General features: G+C 35.5%; 1 protein-coding gene and 2 non-coding genes across 3 annotated transcripts; 1 reads left to right on the top strand and 2 right to left on the bottom strand.

Moving 5' to 3' along the window:
• Positions 1 to 657: 657 nt before the first annotated feature.
• On the bottom strand, positions 658 to 745 carry LOC132176811 (small nucleolar RNA snoR114). Its single transcript, XR_009439671.1, has one exon. It is a non-coding gene; the product is annotated as a small nucleolar RNA snoR114 (small nucleolar RNA).
• Positions 746 to 754: 9 nt separating this feature from the next.
• TRNAG-GCC (transfer RNA glycine (anticodon GCC)) lies at positions 755 to 825 on the bottom strand. The gene has a single exon. It is a non-coding gene; the product is annotated as a tRNA-Gly (tRNA).
• Positions 826 to 6,289: 5,464 nt separating this feature from the next.
• LOC132175264 (uncharacterized) lies at positions 6,290 to 14,051 on the top strand. Its single transcript, XM_059587144.1, has 14 exons — positions 6,290 to 6,659; positions 8,670 to 9,066; positions 9,153 to 9,278; positions 10,138 to 10,681; positions 11,477 to 11,517; positions 11,613 to 11,681; positions 11,767 to 11,867; positions 12,359 to 12,437; positions 12,543 to 12,641; positions 12,736 to 12,804; positions 12,922 to 12,971; positions 13,092 to 13,173; positions 13,495 to 13,589; positions 13,676 to 14,051. Exons 1-14 carry the CDS (start codon positions 6,340 to 6,342, stop codon positions 13,776 to 13,778), a joined length of 2,175 nt encoding a protein of 724 aa, XP_059443127.1. The 5' UTR covers positions 6,290 to 6,339; the 3' UTR covers positions 13,779 to 14,051.
• Positions 14,052 to 15,000: the final 949 nt, after the last annotated feature.

The following is a 15,000-nucleotide window of genomic DNA, read 5'->3' as shown; positions in this document are numbered from 1 at the left end:
TTGGCCAAGGCGGTTTTCAAACTACAAGCAATATGAATTTTTTTTTTTTTTTTGTTAAATACTATTTAAAGATCGAGTTATATTTTTTTTTTTTTTTTTAAAAAAAAAAACCATTTAAAGATTGAATTATAATTTTACCAAACGCTTAATTATATTTTTTAAAATTACATGTATTCTAAATATTCTAGTTTTTTAAACTGATTGCGTCATCAACGTCAATGCTTTTTATAGGGTGACACATGTTATATATAAATTATTGGAAAAAAATCCATTTTACCCACCTGAAGTTTTAGGGATTTTTCAATTTGAACCCCAAAGTTTAAAAAGTGGCAATGTACCCCTCAAATGTTTCAAAAATTTTCAATTTAAACCTTCCGTTATAATTTTCGTTAAATTGGACGGAAATTTTTTTAAAAAAAGCCTGAGGGTAATTCTGTAATTTTAGAGATTTTCGTCTAATTTAACGGAAATTATTAACGGAATGTTTAAATTGAAAATTTTTGAAACATTGGAGGGGTACATTGCCACTTTTTAAACTTTGAGGTTTAAATTGAAAAACTCTTGAAACTTCAGGGGATAAAGTGGATTTTTTCCTAAATTATTAATATTATTTTTTAAAAAAAAATGCATTCAAGAAAAAAAAAAGAATGTTTTGTTGAGCTCAGGTGGATTTTATTTCGTCCGAAGAATCAGACGTTGGTGATGGACCCTACCATCACGTCAAACCCAAGTCTCTTCACAGCTCAACGAGAAGTGCACCAGCCGGGAATCGAACCCGGGTCTGTACCGTGGCAGGGTACTATTCTACCACTAGACCACTGGTGCTTGTTGGTAAGAAAGAGTCTTAGTATTAAACAACCATTTGTTTTCGCATAAAGCAAAACCCACCGACTCCCTAGTAGTAGTAGCTCCATTCACATTTTTTTATTATTTCACCCAAATATTCGCTGGCTAGAGGTGTTAAAAAATAACGGAAAACCAAGTGAAAAAATTCAGTAACTATGTACCTCAATTTTGGTTCCGATTTTTGGCACCCAGTTATAACCGAGTAACCAGATATATATATATATATTGCTTTTGTTTTCACTTTAGGTTTAGCCGTTTAGGGTTTACGACTTCACTTTTGCCTCTTTTAGTGTCCCTCACACACAGCCCCCTCCTTTGTTTCTCTTCTCCCTCTCACTTTCTTCTCTTCTCTTCTCTTCCATGCCAACACACATTCACACACATGAGAGAGAGAGAGGGAAAACGAGATAGAGAGAGAGAGAGCAGCTGGCCGTGAAGGAAGAAAAAAGAAAGAAAGAAAAAGAAGAAGAAGGATTTTGGCCATAGGTAAAATCCTTACAATTTTCTTGTAAATTTCATTATACTTGTGGGATTAGAAGCTATAAATTGTGAGGATTTGTGAGACTTTGGGTTAGGTTCAAAAATTAGGGTTCAGATACAAAAATTAGGGTTCGAATAAGCCCAAAATACAAAATTTTTTTAAAATCGATTACCCGGTTCGGATAACCAGGTACCAACCGGAACCGACTGGTTATAATAACCGCCCGGTTTTGGCCAATAACCGAGAGTCGGGACCGGATTGACACTGTAACATCCCCAGCCCGTTAAGGCTGAGTTTGCCACTTTTCTTCTTTTACAACAAAAATTCTTGCAAAGATCTATAAGGTTTATCAGAGTACTTGATTTTAAAAGATACAATAAATACATAAAACATTATTCAAGAGATTTTATTACAAGTGAAATTAGATAACATTAAACTTTAGTTGCGGAATATCATATTATTACAATCACTGATATGAAAAGACTTTGAAAATTAATAATTATTCCCATCCCCATTCCGGCCTCCTATTCCAGCATCATTTCTACCTGAAAACAAGAAATAAAACTGAATGAGCCCAAAGGGGGCCCAGCAAGTAAAATCCATAACCATAAATAGTTTTACTCCTTGTTCTCAGTTTTGAAAATCGTTTTCGCAAATAAATATAATTCTAGCCATAATAATATCTGTATGTACGGTTGCATCTCCCGTAACATATACATACTATTACATCTAGTAATAGATCATCGTTGTAAATCATCTTTATAAATCATCATCATAATGCATCTTTATAAATCATCATCATAATGCATCATTATAAATAATCTTTGTAAATCATCATAGCATATCATCGTTGAAAATATAGTATCATTTTCTCATAATAAGGCCCATGTACACTATTACCCCTGTGCACGAGGGTTGCGGGTCCTTGTGACCATGGCACTGAACTGTGGCCACAGCCATGCCCGACCGTCAATTAACTCTTTCTTGGTGCACTCAACGGTCTAGTTGATGGAATACCACCTTCTGGCATAGCCTCCTTCAGTGGTTTCGCCTCCATCCGAGTATCGGTACCGAACTCTCATCTTACTTATCTTGGGGCCAAAAATACTCTCCTCCATACATGTGCCCTCATTTCATAAACATTTATCTCATCTCTTGTACTTTTCTTTGTACTTCTTTTGATGCATCTTAGGGCAACATGTAGGAGGGTTTATCATCTTTTTTCTTTCTTATAATCATCATCATTTCTCAACTTTCTTTTCTCAAAATGGAAACCTTTTCAAATATAAACTTGTTGTACTTAGAAAGCGTTTAAAGAAATAGAAACTTTCTAGATAATTCATTTAGAAATCCTTCATGCATGCAACATAACTTCATAATACGTAAATAAAATAATCATTTACAATTTACTAAAGAATGAATAAATAGCATGACATGAAGTAACTTTAGAAGGGGTAGTGAATTTACTTACCTCTAGACTGAAGCTAAAGTGGTATGAAGGAATCTAGTTGCTCCAATATGACTAACACCACTAGTATATCTTTTGAAACTAATTTCTAAAGTCCGCTATCTCTTGTGTTCTTTCTTTCTTGTAGCGCTTGGTCTCGCCCTTTCTCTCTCTGTTCTGAGTAAACACTCTTAGAAAGAAGAAAGACCGAGTAAAAAGCGGAAGAAGGAAGAATATATGCAAGAGATGGGAGAGGAGATGAGTTGTGAAAATTGTGAAGGAGAAGAGCTCTATTTATAGGAGAAAATCAAACACTATTCTACCTTCAATTTACAATTATACCCTCATTTTACTATTTCACCTACCACCTACTATTCCACCTACCACTTACTATTCTACCTACCACTTACTATTTCACCTACCACCTACTATTCCACCTACCACTTACTATTCTACCTACCACTTACTATTTCACCTACCACTTACTATTCCACCTACCACTTACTATTCTACCTACCAATTTCCAATTACCATTCATACAATATCATAAATCATTGCCTAATATGAATATAATCATAGCATCAAATTAATATCTCTAAAATAAGACTTTCAAAACCTGAGGTGCTACATATTTACTATCCTATTATTTCACCAATTACCATTCTCTAATTACCACTCTCATAAATTTCCCAAGAATTAAAATCCTTAGCTACAAGGGATATTAAAATAACATCATTATCATAATAATCTATTTAAATAGCTTTGAAAATTCTGGGGCACTACAGACACCCCTACTCATGACAAGCGAGGATAAAAATACAAGAACTTTTGAGCTATTACTCGACCCAAATATTATTTTCCATAACTCTTGTTTGGTTGTTTTCCATTAATTTGTTGTTTTTCTGTTTTGCTACACTTTTTGGTTTTTGTGGGTTGTTGTCTCCTAATTCTTATGTGGTTTGATCCAGTGGATGAGACTTTTGTAACTGGTGTCTGTTCATTATCAACGACTACATTCCAATTTTTTGCAGTACGTTTCCTACAACAACCATTTCACAATAGTTGTTGCCTTTACCGGTTGGGGCTCCTCATTTAGTCATTTTACCGTTTGTTATCGTCTTGTGCGATCCTTGGAAATGCTCGACTCATTTATGATTCTTTCAGAATCATGAAAGAAATCATTGCCTATTATTTCTCTGTTTGTTTGTACTGTCTCTTCTATTTGGGCTCTGTTGTTGGGATGCTCATCCCTTTATTATTGTGCGATCCCCTCTAACCCGTTTCCCATATTTGAATAATAATAATAAAAATAAATAAAGACTGTCATGAGGTTGATTTGGCCACCCCTACGGTCAAGTTGGGGGTGGCTCATAGGCCAAAAAGGGGTGGCCGAAACCAACCCCATTGAGTCTATTAGTTTGGTTATCAAAATGGTGACAGAGGTACTAAATTAGTATTTACCTACAAGAAAATGCTAAGTGTTATTATGGTGTTCTCTTAGTATCCTTCTAGTTCTAAGTTGATATTATTTTTTTAAAACCAAGTGAGAGAAAATAAAAACGTGAGATAAAATAAAATAATATTCACTTAGAACTAAGAGGGCACTAAGAGATCACCTAGCATTTCCATTACCCATAAGTTAGGTACCATATCTGATATGAATTAAAACCTTGGTGAGAGAAAATAAAAACGTGAAAACCTAAGTACTAAAAATGTAAGTAACCATTTTTTAAAAACCATGTGAAAAAAATAAGTGCTAGTTTCTTATAGAAATTATTTTTAAAATAATATTCACCTAGTGAAAGTTTTCAAACAAAGAGAAAATTTTTATTGATTGTGAACAGTAATATGTACACCACGTGGTTGGTGATATACAAGGCAAAGCAATGAGACAAGATATGATTTACAACAAAACAATTCCACGTATAATTGTTAGTCAAGTATTTCCCATAAGTGAGCTTCTCCATTGGATGTTTCCTTGATGAGACGAGTTCCATTTACTGTGATGGTTGAATAGGACAAATCTTTCCTTGAGTGAATATTTTGAATTGTCTCTCTTTTCCATTCTTACGTGATTGACAGCAAAGCTCCTTTCCTTCTTTGTATGTCCAGCAACCGCAAAGGCTATTGATAGCAACACTCCTTTCTTTCCTTGCATGATTGACAGCTGGAAGATGATCTTCATGGCAAGTGACATCACACTACACCTTGGACAACAATATGATCATTTTCATTCTTAGGACTTGGGGAGAGGCAAGGGCACTATTCACGTTAACACCTAAGATTACAAAAACGCTTAGAGAACACATAATATATTCTCTTAATTTTAAATACTTATCTCTAATTTAACTTTTATATTATTGAGTTAATGTGACAATACTTATATTACTACAAGAAAATTATAGGAAAATTGGTCTTTAGCGACGACCCAAAAATTGCCTCTATTGCTCAACGAAAATTTCTTATGGTCAGTCCAAACTTTTGCCAAACACGGCCCAAACTTCCTATTTGCTCGGAGATGGAATGAGAAAAGGGTGTTTCCCACTCCAACAAATCCGTTCGCCGCAGAACCCTATCAATTATCAGCTATTTGACTTCAAAATAAATAAAAGCAAAATAGACGATGCCCACCATCATTTGAAAGTACCTAGTGGGAGTACAGTTTGCGTAATTATGATCCTTTATGAGATGGAAAGCATCAACGACCTTCATACTCCTGACGGTCCAGCGTGCACCTCTGCCGCCATCTTCTTCTCCCTCGCCATCCGATGCCCACCATCGTCATAATCTACGGCTTAAAATAGAGTAACCGCATGTCTGTTAACTGCAACCAATCATTTCCCATTGACCTTAGATAAAGCACCACAGAAGCAAGTTGTAAAATAATTGAATTCCGTTGAGTGTAAGCAACCTACCCACAACACTTTTTCTTAAACCAATCGCAGCAAGGGCATCTCGTAAATTCACTATCAAACCAGGGGCAAATCCGAAACAAAACCGGACAAAAGCAATCCTAGTTTTGCTAACCATTAGACCGCCGCAAAATCATGTGTCCCCATTCGCCCTTGTCTCTGCACACACAACAACTGTCCGCACAAGATTGCTTCCCGTGGACGGCCGCTTATACGTGGCGATAACCCTTTAGTCGTAGACAATTAAGTCTAATTTATTTGAGGATGAGAAATCTCCAACTTGGGGCCAACTTTTTGGTCATTATTATGAATAAAAATATAAATTTTATTTTTAAAAAAATAGTGAATAAAAAAGGACTAAAATAAAAGTTATTGTTTCGAAAACATTTTTAATTTTTAATTTTGTTATTTTTTAAAATTAAAAAATAAAAAAATAAAAAATTTCTGAAGCAAAATACAATTTTTATTTTTTAAAAAATACAAAAAAAAAAAAAAAAAGAATAACCAAAATAAAAATTATTGTTTCAATGTAAAAAATAAGGCAGCCAGGAGAAAATAGTTGGGCCTTTTAGCATTTTCCAATTTATAATGCTAGTCCATTGAGACCACCTATACAATAATAGTAAACTATTATATTGTAGAACTCCACAAGCATGCGCATTGCCCACCCCTACTCCGGCGAGGCTCCGGGAACATCGATGGCTGGCGACGAGTCTCAGACGGGCCTGTACCGAGCGCTGGCGGATCGGTGTCAGAGCTTGGAGGCGAGTCACACGAGGCTGAGAGAGCAGTTGGACGAGTTGGTGAAAGAGAAGAAGATAAGGGAGGAAGAAATGGAGATGATGGCTTCAGATTACGGCTGGGGTTGCCTGCCGGGGCTCTTCGTGACGGGGAATCCCTACCGGAAAGTTTTGGACTGCATGGGCCAAGCTGTTCACGTGTGCAGAGCTTCTTCTGGGGAGATCGTATACTGGTATGTGTGTGTCTGTGTCTGTGTCTGTGGCAAAGAGAAATTAATTTCATGAAAGTCAGACATTCTTTTATTCTTGTTTGCCTGTTTGTGAACTTTTTTGGTTACCCATGTTGCCTTGTTGGAGTTAATATGAGTTTGAGACATGTTACTGTAGTTGTTTTGATGGAACAGTTGTGTGGTTTCATAATCGACACTTATTTCAAAAGTAGATTAAATAGATGATGAAATGACGGAGACGAGTTTAAACTTAATATAATATGCTAAATTACCACTTATTTCAAAAGAATAAGTCGATAAGAATAGTTGGATTTAATCATTTAATTTATATTTAAGAGGAGATAGGTTCAAAGTAAGTTTTATGTTGATTTGAACGTAATTGAACTTGAAGAATTTGGTGAATGAATTAATAGAACTATAATTTGAATAGGGAGGTTTAGGTAGTAAATTTGGTGGGAGATATTGATCTTTCAGTCAAACTTTGAAGATGCTTGACAGAAGTTGACATTCAAAGTTCACAACCTTCCTCCTTCATTAATTTTTCTTAGTACAGTATTCTGGTTTTCTCATCCAAAAAGAAGAGATGGGAAAGGAATTTAATGGAAGATGTGAAGATTGGCATATATTTGGCACTTGTTGGCTTAGGTGGATAGCAGGTCCTATCAAGCTATATCCTGGAAGCTTTGATAAACAACTGTGCGTGTGGTTTTGATATTCGTTTGTCTTTTCAATTTCAAGAACTTTGTGGGGGCAGGGTGGAGTAGAGGCCAATTCAAGGAACTCTGTTGAGAATTTCAAGCACTTGGAATTAGAGATGACAATTCGTGTTCGTTTGATGATAAGGCGTGTTCGCTTGATGATAAGGCATGTGGGTATAAAATTATATAGATCTAACTCATTAATTTTGTATTAGGTTCATGTTGTATTCACAAATCGTGTCAAAATTGCCAACCTTATTGAGAATTAATATAGTTCAATGTCTAACCAGGCGTAACTCTCAACTCTCAAGGCAAGGCTTAAATAACTTGAGCATCATGCCCAGGGGCAGAGCTCTCTGTTTTTGGATGCCCCGCTAAACTTTTCAAAATAATAAGTTTTAGCCTTGTATTCTATGGCAATTTCAGGTGCAATTTTGGATGGCGCCACCAATGTTAGGTCAATTTTATTCCCATCATTACTTCTTTTGAATTGGTAAGTTACACACGCATGGATCCATTTGGTATTGAACTTCTGGCTCCCCCCTGATCATGCCTAATCTTAAGAGTTGCACCTCTTATATGCTTGTTTTATATGTCAGCAAAAGGGTATAGGTCTTTATCTAATCAATGAGATTTGATTTGGCTCTCCTGCCTAATGTGCTGAGGCTGCTTGTTTGTCATCTTGATATGCTTATATCATATGTCAGCAAAGGCAAATATTCTTAATCGCAATACAGAGATTAATCTTTTCATATTTTGACATTTTCAAACTTGCTTTATGCAAACTTTCACCGACCAATCTCACTGTATGGCAACTGATCTGTTAAAAAAATTTACCTATTTTTCCTGTATATTTGACATGATTTGTGGAGATCTTTTCAACATGCTCTGGATCAGGAAAAATGCATGTTTCATATCATCCTTAGCTTTGTGATTCTCATAAAAATATCATAGTGTCAAGAGATTCCACTTAAGATTATGAAAGAAAGAGCAATGCTACTAAAAATTCAAAAGAAAAACCATTTAGAACACTTTACATTAGTGGTGTAAAATATGTGTGACAAATGAGTGTGAAATGCAGCTTTACTCGGAAAGAAATAGGTTTTTTTTTTTTTGAGAAATGCTACACACATTTCTCAATCCTATACTCTGAAACATGCTTTTAAAATCACAATTATATTAAAATCCTATAGTAATTAATCTCAAATTCAATGATAATTTTTTAAAAGCCGTGTTAATCGATGTGAGAGTGAGAGTTTGTGTAGCATGTTAGCAATATCACATTTCGTTTTTATCTTAAAAAAATCTATTTCAGGAATCGTTCTGCTGAAAATCTCTATGGATGGAAGGAATATGAGGTCCTTGGACAACAAGTTGCTGAACTCCTAATTGCTGAAGAATATTATGCACCTCTTAAGAACATCATGGATAGGTTGAGCACTGGGCAATCATGGTCAGGTCGGTTTCCTTTTAAGAAGAGGTCTGGTGAAATATTCATGGCGATTGTGACAAAAAGCCCATTATATGAGGATGCTGAGATTGCTGGTTTTATCACTGTTTCAAGTGATGCGACATTATATAACATTAAAGGTTCAGACAACCTGAGAACATGTCAGGATCATGCACGGGGGTCAAACTTGAAAAGGGTTCAGTGGCACCCACGTCCACCAATCGTGCCAGTGCCACAGATTGCATCCTCTGTTTCCAATCTGGTGCGTATGAATTGCACTAATACAACTCCTTCAGTTATAATTATTGTGTAATTATAATTATCAAATTAATTTTTTGGATCAATCAGGCCTCAAAACTTTTATTGCGGAGACGTGGATCAGATGATGCATGCAGTGCTTCTGATACATCGATGGAGAGGGAGGATACTCCAATAGACTCTGAAGATGTTAAATCAGAGAAACCCAGTACACTAGTAAGTCTCTTTTCCAATGGATTACAGATCAAATTTGTGTATGTACTTTTGATGAGGAGATTCTGAAGAATGTAGCATTCACACAAATTGGCTAGCTAGGATACAAATTTGGGTGAAAATGTAGCTCCATCCGGCTAGCTAGTGAGTGCCATAGCTCACCAAACGTGAAAAAAATAAGATTTTTGATAAGACATACACGTGACTTTAGAATGTAGGTGTTTTGAAAAAGAATAAATATTTAAATTGAATAATGAAAGCGGATAACTAAAATAAAGAATGAGACGTGGGTGCCTTAGAAAAGTGGGTAACTAAAATAGAAAAATGTGATTTCTTAGCTAAAATGGATAGGGAATTTGCTGAATGGGATGTGAATGTTCCTTTGTTACATACGTATTTTTAGGCTTAAAAATTAAGTTTATCCCTTATCGAAGTTAAATTTGATCCTTCATTGATATTTTTGCCCCTCATAATAAGAAATCTTGGCTCCGTTTTTGGGATCCTGTGTTCATTATCGGGATGAGAATAATGGGTTTTTAATAAATTTTTTAAGCTATTTGTTGGAAGTCTTCTGAAAATGAACCAAAGGTTAAGTTACTTTCCACTTTCCTTGCTTCTCTCAGAAGTAATAGTGTTGGAGTGAGCCTTTTGATACTTTGTTCTTATCCATCATTTGTATCTAAACTTCTGTTAAATGGTATGCTGCTGCCATGTGGTGTTATTCATATATTGGGAAACTCTTTCATGTCACAACCTACTACAAGTAATATTTATCTGAGAAATTCTCTCATCTTGATATGAATAACAGCCTCTGCTTTTGATTAACATTTGTGCTATATTAATTGGTTGGGAATGACTTTAGGCAGCAAAGGTCTTGGCAAAGTTCAACATTAAGGGAACTCGAAACTCTGGGAAAGAAGACGATGGAAGTATTCAAGAAAATGGTGCTAATGATTCTTCAGCAAGAAAAGTGATAGGCAATCCTTATTCTTCTAGAGAGGCATCAACTTCATACCTTTGCACAACTGATACAGAGGATAAGGGAGAGATCCCCCACAATAATGTATATGGGCATAAAACTCGAAAGGACTTTGAGGAACGTTCTTTTGCAGCCTATTCAAGGGAGTGTACCGAGTGTTTTAGACTAACTAGAACTGGAGATCCATTGCCAAGATTAGGTTACGAAGTCGATGCGAATGAGTTGGAACCAGAAGTATCAAACTTGAAAGCTTTGGATATAGAAGAGGAAACCCAAAGACAAGAAGACAATAAACAGTTCACAAGTTCAGGGGAGAGCCTTGGCAGCCATGGGAGTCCATCAAGCAAAGGGGAAAATGAATTGAACTCTATAGTAGATTGTGAGATTCACTGGGAAGATCTAGATTTTGGGGACGAGATTGGGCAAGGTAAACTTGAGTTGCTCATTTTTATTTTGACATGTGTGCGTGTGTGTGTGTGTGTTGGGGAGAATAATACCTAGAGAGTCTCTAAGTGAGGCCTTGATTTTACAAGTTTGGGATACCGCTTAATCTAAAAGCTAAAGCCTATGAGTTTAAGCTTGACACTATTATTTAGCCACTCACTATTATGAGTTACGACTATTACTCAACGTGTGACTTTAGCACTAACACATGCACTCAATAAATCTTTTCCTCGTGTGAGTTTGTATCACATTGACCTAACTTCATCTCGTATGTGAGTCTTTTACAAATCCAAAAGTGTCACGTACATATATAAGAGTTGTACACTTACCTAAGACAAAGTTGAACCATTAGCTCTAATATCACTTGTTAAGGAAAATAATACATAACAAATCTCCAAGTGAGGCTTTGATATAAGATTTGGGCATCACTTAACTCAAAAAACTTAAGCATGTGAGTTTGAGTCCAAAGTGTTATATTAACCACTCTTATTATTATGGTATAACCTGATGTTGTACCTAACAGTCACACGTGCACTTACAAAGTGTGCATGTATGTGCTTAGGCCGAAAGTTGGCCCAAGGGGAAGTAGACCCTGAATGGATGTAGAACTGTCAATTAGTCTCACTATCTTATGTTAAAGGCATATGTGCAATATTATGACAACATAGTAGGTCTATTAATTATTTGAAACATTTTCCATTTCCTTTTATGAGAAGATTTAGGCTCAAAGTAGGGAAATAAGAATTTCTTATATCATGAATCGTTTCTTTCCTTACAGGTTCCTATGGTATTGTTTATCGCGGACTTTGGAATGGATCAGTAAATTTTCAAACTCACAAGTTCCTCTATTTCCTATTCCAAAGTAAGAGTATTAATTCAATGCCTTGACCTTAAGAATTGTTGTTTCTGATCAGGATGTTGCCATTAAGGTTTACTTCGGGAATGAATATAGTGAAAGAACTTTAAGCGACTACAAAAAAGAGGTACTTGAAACTCAGCAAATTTATAAGTACTCTTTCTCTATGCTTTTTTTTATTTTATTTACATACGGCTTCTCTTATGTTTTAGATTGATATAATGAAGAGATTGAGACATCCAAATGTATTGTTGTTTATGGGAGCAGTATATACACAAGAGCGACTTGCAATTGTCACAGAGTTTCTACCCAGGCAAGAAGTGTTTTGCTTTTTAAGAGTGGTTAATGTTAAATGTTAATTAAATAATTACATATCCCCCTTCCTATGAGTTTAAACTTTTGAGATAAGTGGTGATTTAACATGGTATTAGAGTCATGTTATTGAGTTTGAACCTTTAAGTTTTTTGGATAAGTAGTGATTTAACAGTTAACCTGATATACTATATGCAAATGAAGTCCACTGAGAGATGGTATTTTACTGTCATATTAAATTGTGTTTTATCTGCTATTGTGTTGTTGTTGAGTGCATTGGTCACATAGGCAATGCATTTGGATGTGCAAAAGTCATTGGTTGGCCCTGGTAGTGTGAGAACCTCTTATTAATTGGGATACTTGATGCTGGTTGATGTGTGCATATACTAGAATGAGCCCAACTATGTGCATATTCTACTCTTTTCTTTCCTTTTTTCTCTTTTTCAGAAGTATATGCCAGTTTGTTACGTTTATTTTGTTTTGCATGGTCAGAGGAAGCCTTTTCAAAACACTTCACAGGAACAGTCAGGCATTAGACATTAGAAGGCGTCTGAGGATGGCCCTTGATGTCGTACGTTCTTTCTCCTGCTCTCTACATCCCTCTGCGTGTGTGTGTGTGTGTGCGCACTTTTTGAACATGAGGGTAAGCACAACAAAATCCATTATTTTACTGCAGGCTAGAGGTATGAATTATTTGCATCACAGAAATCCGCCAATAGTACATAGAGACTTGAAGTCTTCTAACCTGCTTGTTGATAAAAACTGGACTGTCAAGGTAATATGTGGTGGTTAATTGCTTTAAATGATTCGAGTAGATTGAGCAATGAGCATATAGCAGCTGCTTATAAGTCAAATTCAATTTTATTCAGGTTGGAGACTTCGGCCTATCAAGGTTAAAGAACTCAACCTTTATAACAGCAAAATCAGGGAGAGGAACAGTAATGATCTGCATTCCCTCTTTTCATTTTAAAATCTCTTTTTGACTCCTATATTCATATGCAGTGGCTAATTTTTGTCGGTGAACATCTTTGAACTGTTTGTCTTTTCACATGCAGCCTCAGTGGATGGCCCCTGAAGTCCTTCGAAATGAACCTTCAAATGAAAAGTAACTTACATTGACTGAGCTTTAAAAGTTTCTTTTCCCTTTTTCTTTTGGGGCTGGCGGTTGAGTGATAATCATGTGAAACGTTTTCCTGCAATAATAACATTCCTTCTTTCTAAGCAGATCTGATGTGTTCAGTTTTGGTGTCATCCTGTGGGAATTAATGACAGAATCCATTCCATGGAACAACCTAAACTCCTTACAGGTCTCTCTCTCTCTCTCTCTCTCTCTCTCTCTCGCATGCACACAAGTGTAGAATATTAATTAAATAATTAAATCACTTATTTCCTACAAGTTTAAGCTTATGGGATAACCAATGATTTAACAGGATATCAGAGCCAAGGTCATGAGTTTAAACCTTGTTTCCATCATTCACCTCTCATTTTAATTAAATAATTCATGTGTATTCTTAAACTTTTGAGATAAGTGGAGATTTAACAACACAACACAAAACACGTAAACACACACATTCAAGCTCTCTAGTCTTTGAAGCTCCTGTGTGACCACTTGTCTTTCATTTTAAAAGGTTGTGGGAGTTGTAGGGTTCATGGACAGAAGATTAGACCTACCAGAAGGCCTTGATCCCCAAGTTGCATCCATTATCCAAGACTGTTGGCAAAGGTACTTTCATTTTCACTAATTCTTTGTCTGTGTTTTACACTAAACTTCTAAGTTGAAACTAAACCTTTGTTTGTGGAAACAAGCAGTGACCCAAAACAGCGCCCATCATTTGAAGACATAATCCGGATACTGATGGCCCTACTCCAAAAAGCTTCAGCAGTGCCGACCCCAAGGAGCTCAGAACCTTAAAATTGCATTGTGTTTTAGGTCAAATATACAGTTGTTTACAGTTTACAAGAGCTCAAACAGAATAATTGAATAACATATACAGTTGTTTTTTAGAAAAGGAAATTGTTCTTTCCTTTTGAAGAGGATAGTTTCCACATGATGTGTGTGAAGGATGGGACAGGATGAACATTAGATTTTAGAGTCAGGTTTTAGAGGAATTTGCTGGAATGAGTTGTAAGTTATGGTTGTGTTTTCAATTCTATATCAAAAAAAGTAGCTTGACACTGATATAAACCAACACTATATAGCCTATAGGGATAATTCATCGAGGAACCATGCAATTTGGAAGAGTTTTGAGGCCTCCCTTTCAGCAAAGTGTTGATTTCTTTTTTTTTTTTGGTATTATTTCAGTTTATTAAAAGACCTTGTAAAACTAATGTAGCTTTGACTTCTTCTGCAGTCATGTCATTTGGTCTGCATATGGATGAAACATATCAAGGGATGAATTTGGGATCAGGTTTACTCGGACAATTCTCAAGCTTGATTCCAGCCTATGACTCATGAATCATGATTAAAGGGATTTGTGATTAAGATTTAGGGTTTTTTAATGGTTTAGTGTTTTGGGTTGAAAGGTTTTTTAGTGTCTTACAAAGTCATGTTGTGATGTTGATGAAGGGTACATTGCTTTTTTTACAAAAATAAAAAATAAAAAATAAATAAAAATAATGACTCAATTTAAGATGATGGATTTATACCTTCAAATCCTTTGTCATTAATTGCATTTGTAAAGTTAGATATAACCATCAAATGTAAAATAAATGCAAATCAATTGGAATTTATTTCGTTATTATTTACGTATCCATCATAGACTGGCTTTTTATCGAATTGAGATTCCTTCCAATTGTTAATCGTGACCCTTCATTTTAAATCTAATAGTTTATAAAATGCCAGTTGTCTTTGTATAACCGATGCATTAAATGTTGACTGATATTTAAATGATTTTATAAATTATTAAATTTAAAATGAAGGGCACAATTAACAATTGAATAATTTTCAATTTCTCCACAATAGGGCATTCGGATCCTTTTTATCTCTTTACTTTTCTTTTTCCGGCCACAAGGGTTTTGTCCATCATTTTCAATATGGAAGCCATTTTTCTTATGTATTCCTAGGGCTAAGCACCGCCTCCAACAAGTAGATTCCAATCCTCTTCTGGCCCCACATCCGCCCCCAATAAGGGCTA

This window comes from Corylus avellana, chromosome ca3 (assembly GCF_901000735.1).
Source record: "Corylus avellana chromosome ca3, CavTom2PMs-1.0".
Classification (NCBI taxonomy): domain Eukaryota; kingdom Viridiplantae; phylum Streptophyta; class Magnoliopsida; order Fagales; family Betulaceae; genus Corylus; species Corylus avellana.
Note: the sequence above shows the minus strand (reverse complement) of the source record. Positions and strands in the feature narration are given on the sequence as shown.

Bases quoted from the DNA above. Each gene is read 5' to 3' on its own strand.
- LOC132175264 (XM_059587144.1), top strand. From the start codon at position 6,340: ATGCGCATTGCCCACCCCTACTCCGGCGAGGCTCCGGGAACATCGATG. The intron at 6,660-8,669 runs GTATGTGTGTGT...AATCTATTTCAG, and splicing joins TCTGGGGAGATCGTATACTG to GAATCGTTCTGCTGAAAATC. The intron at 10,682-11,476 runs GTAAACTTGAGT...CTTTCCTTACAG, and splicing joins TGGGGACGAGATTGGGCAAG to GTTCCTATGGTATTGTTTAT.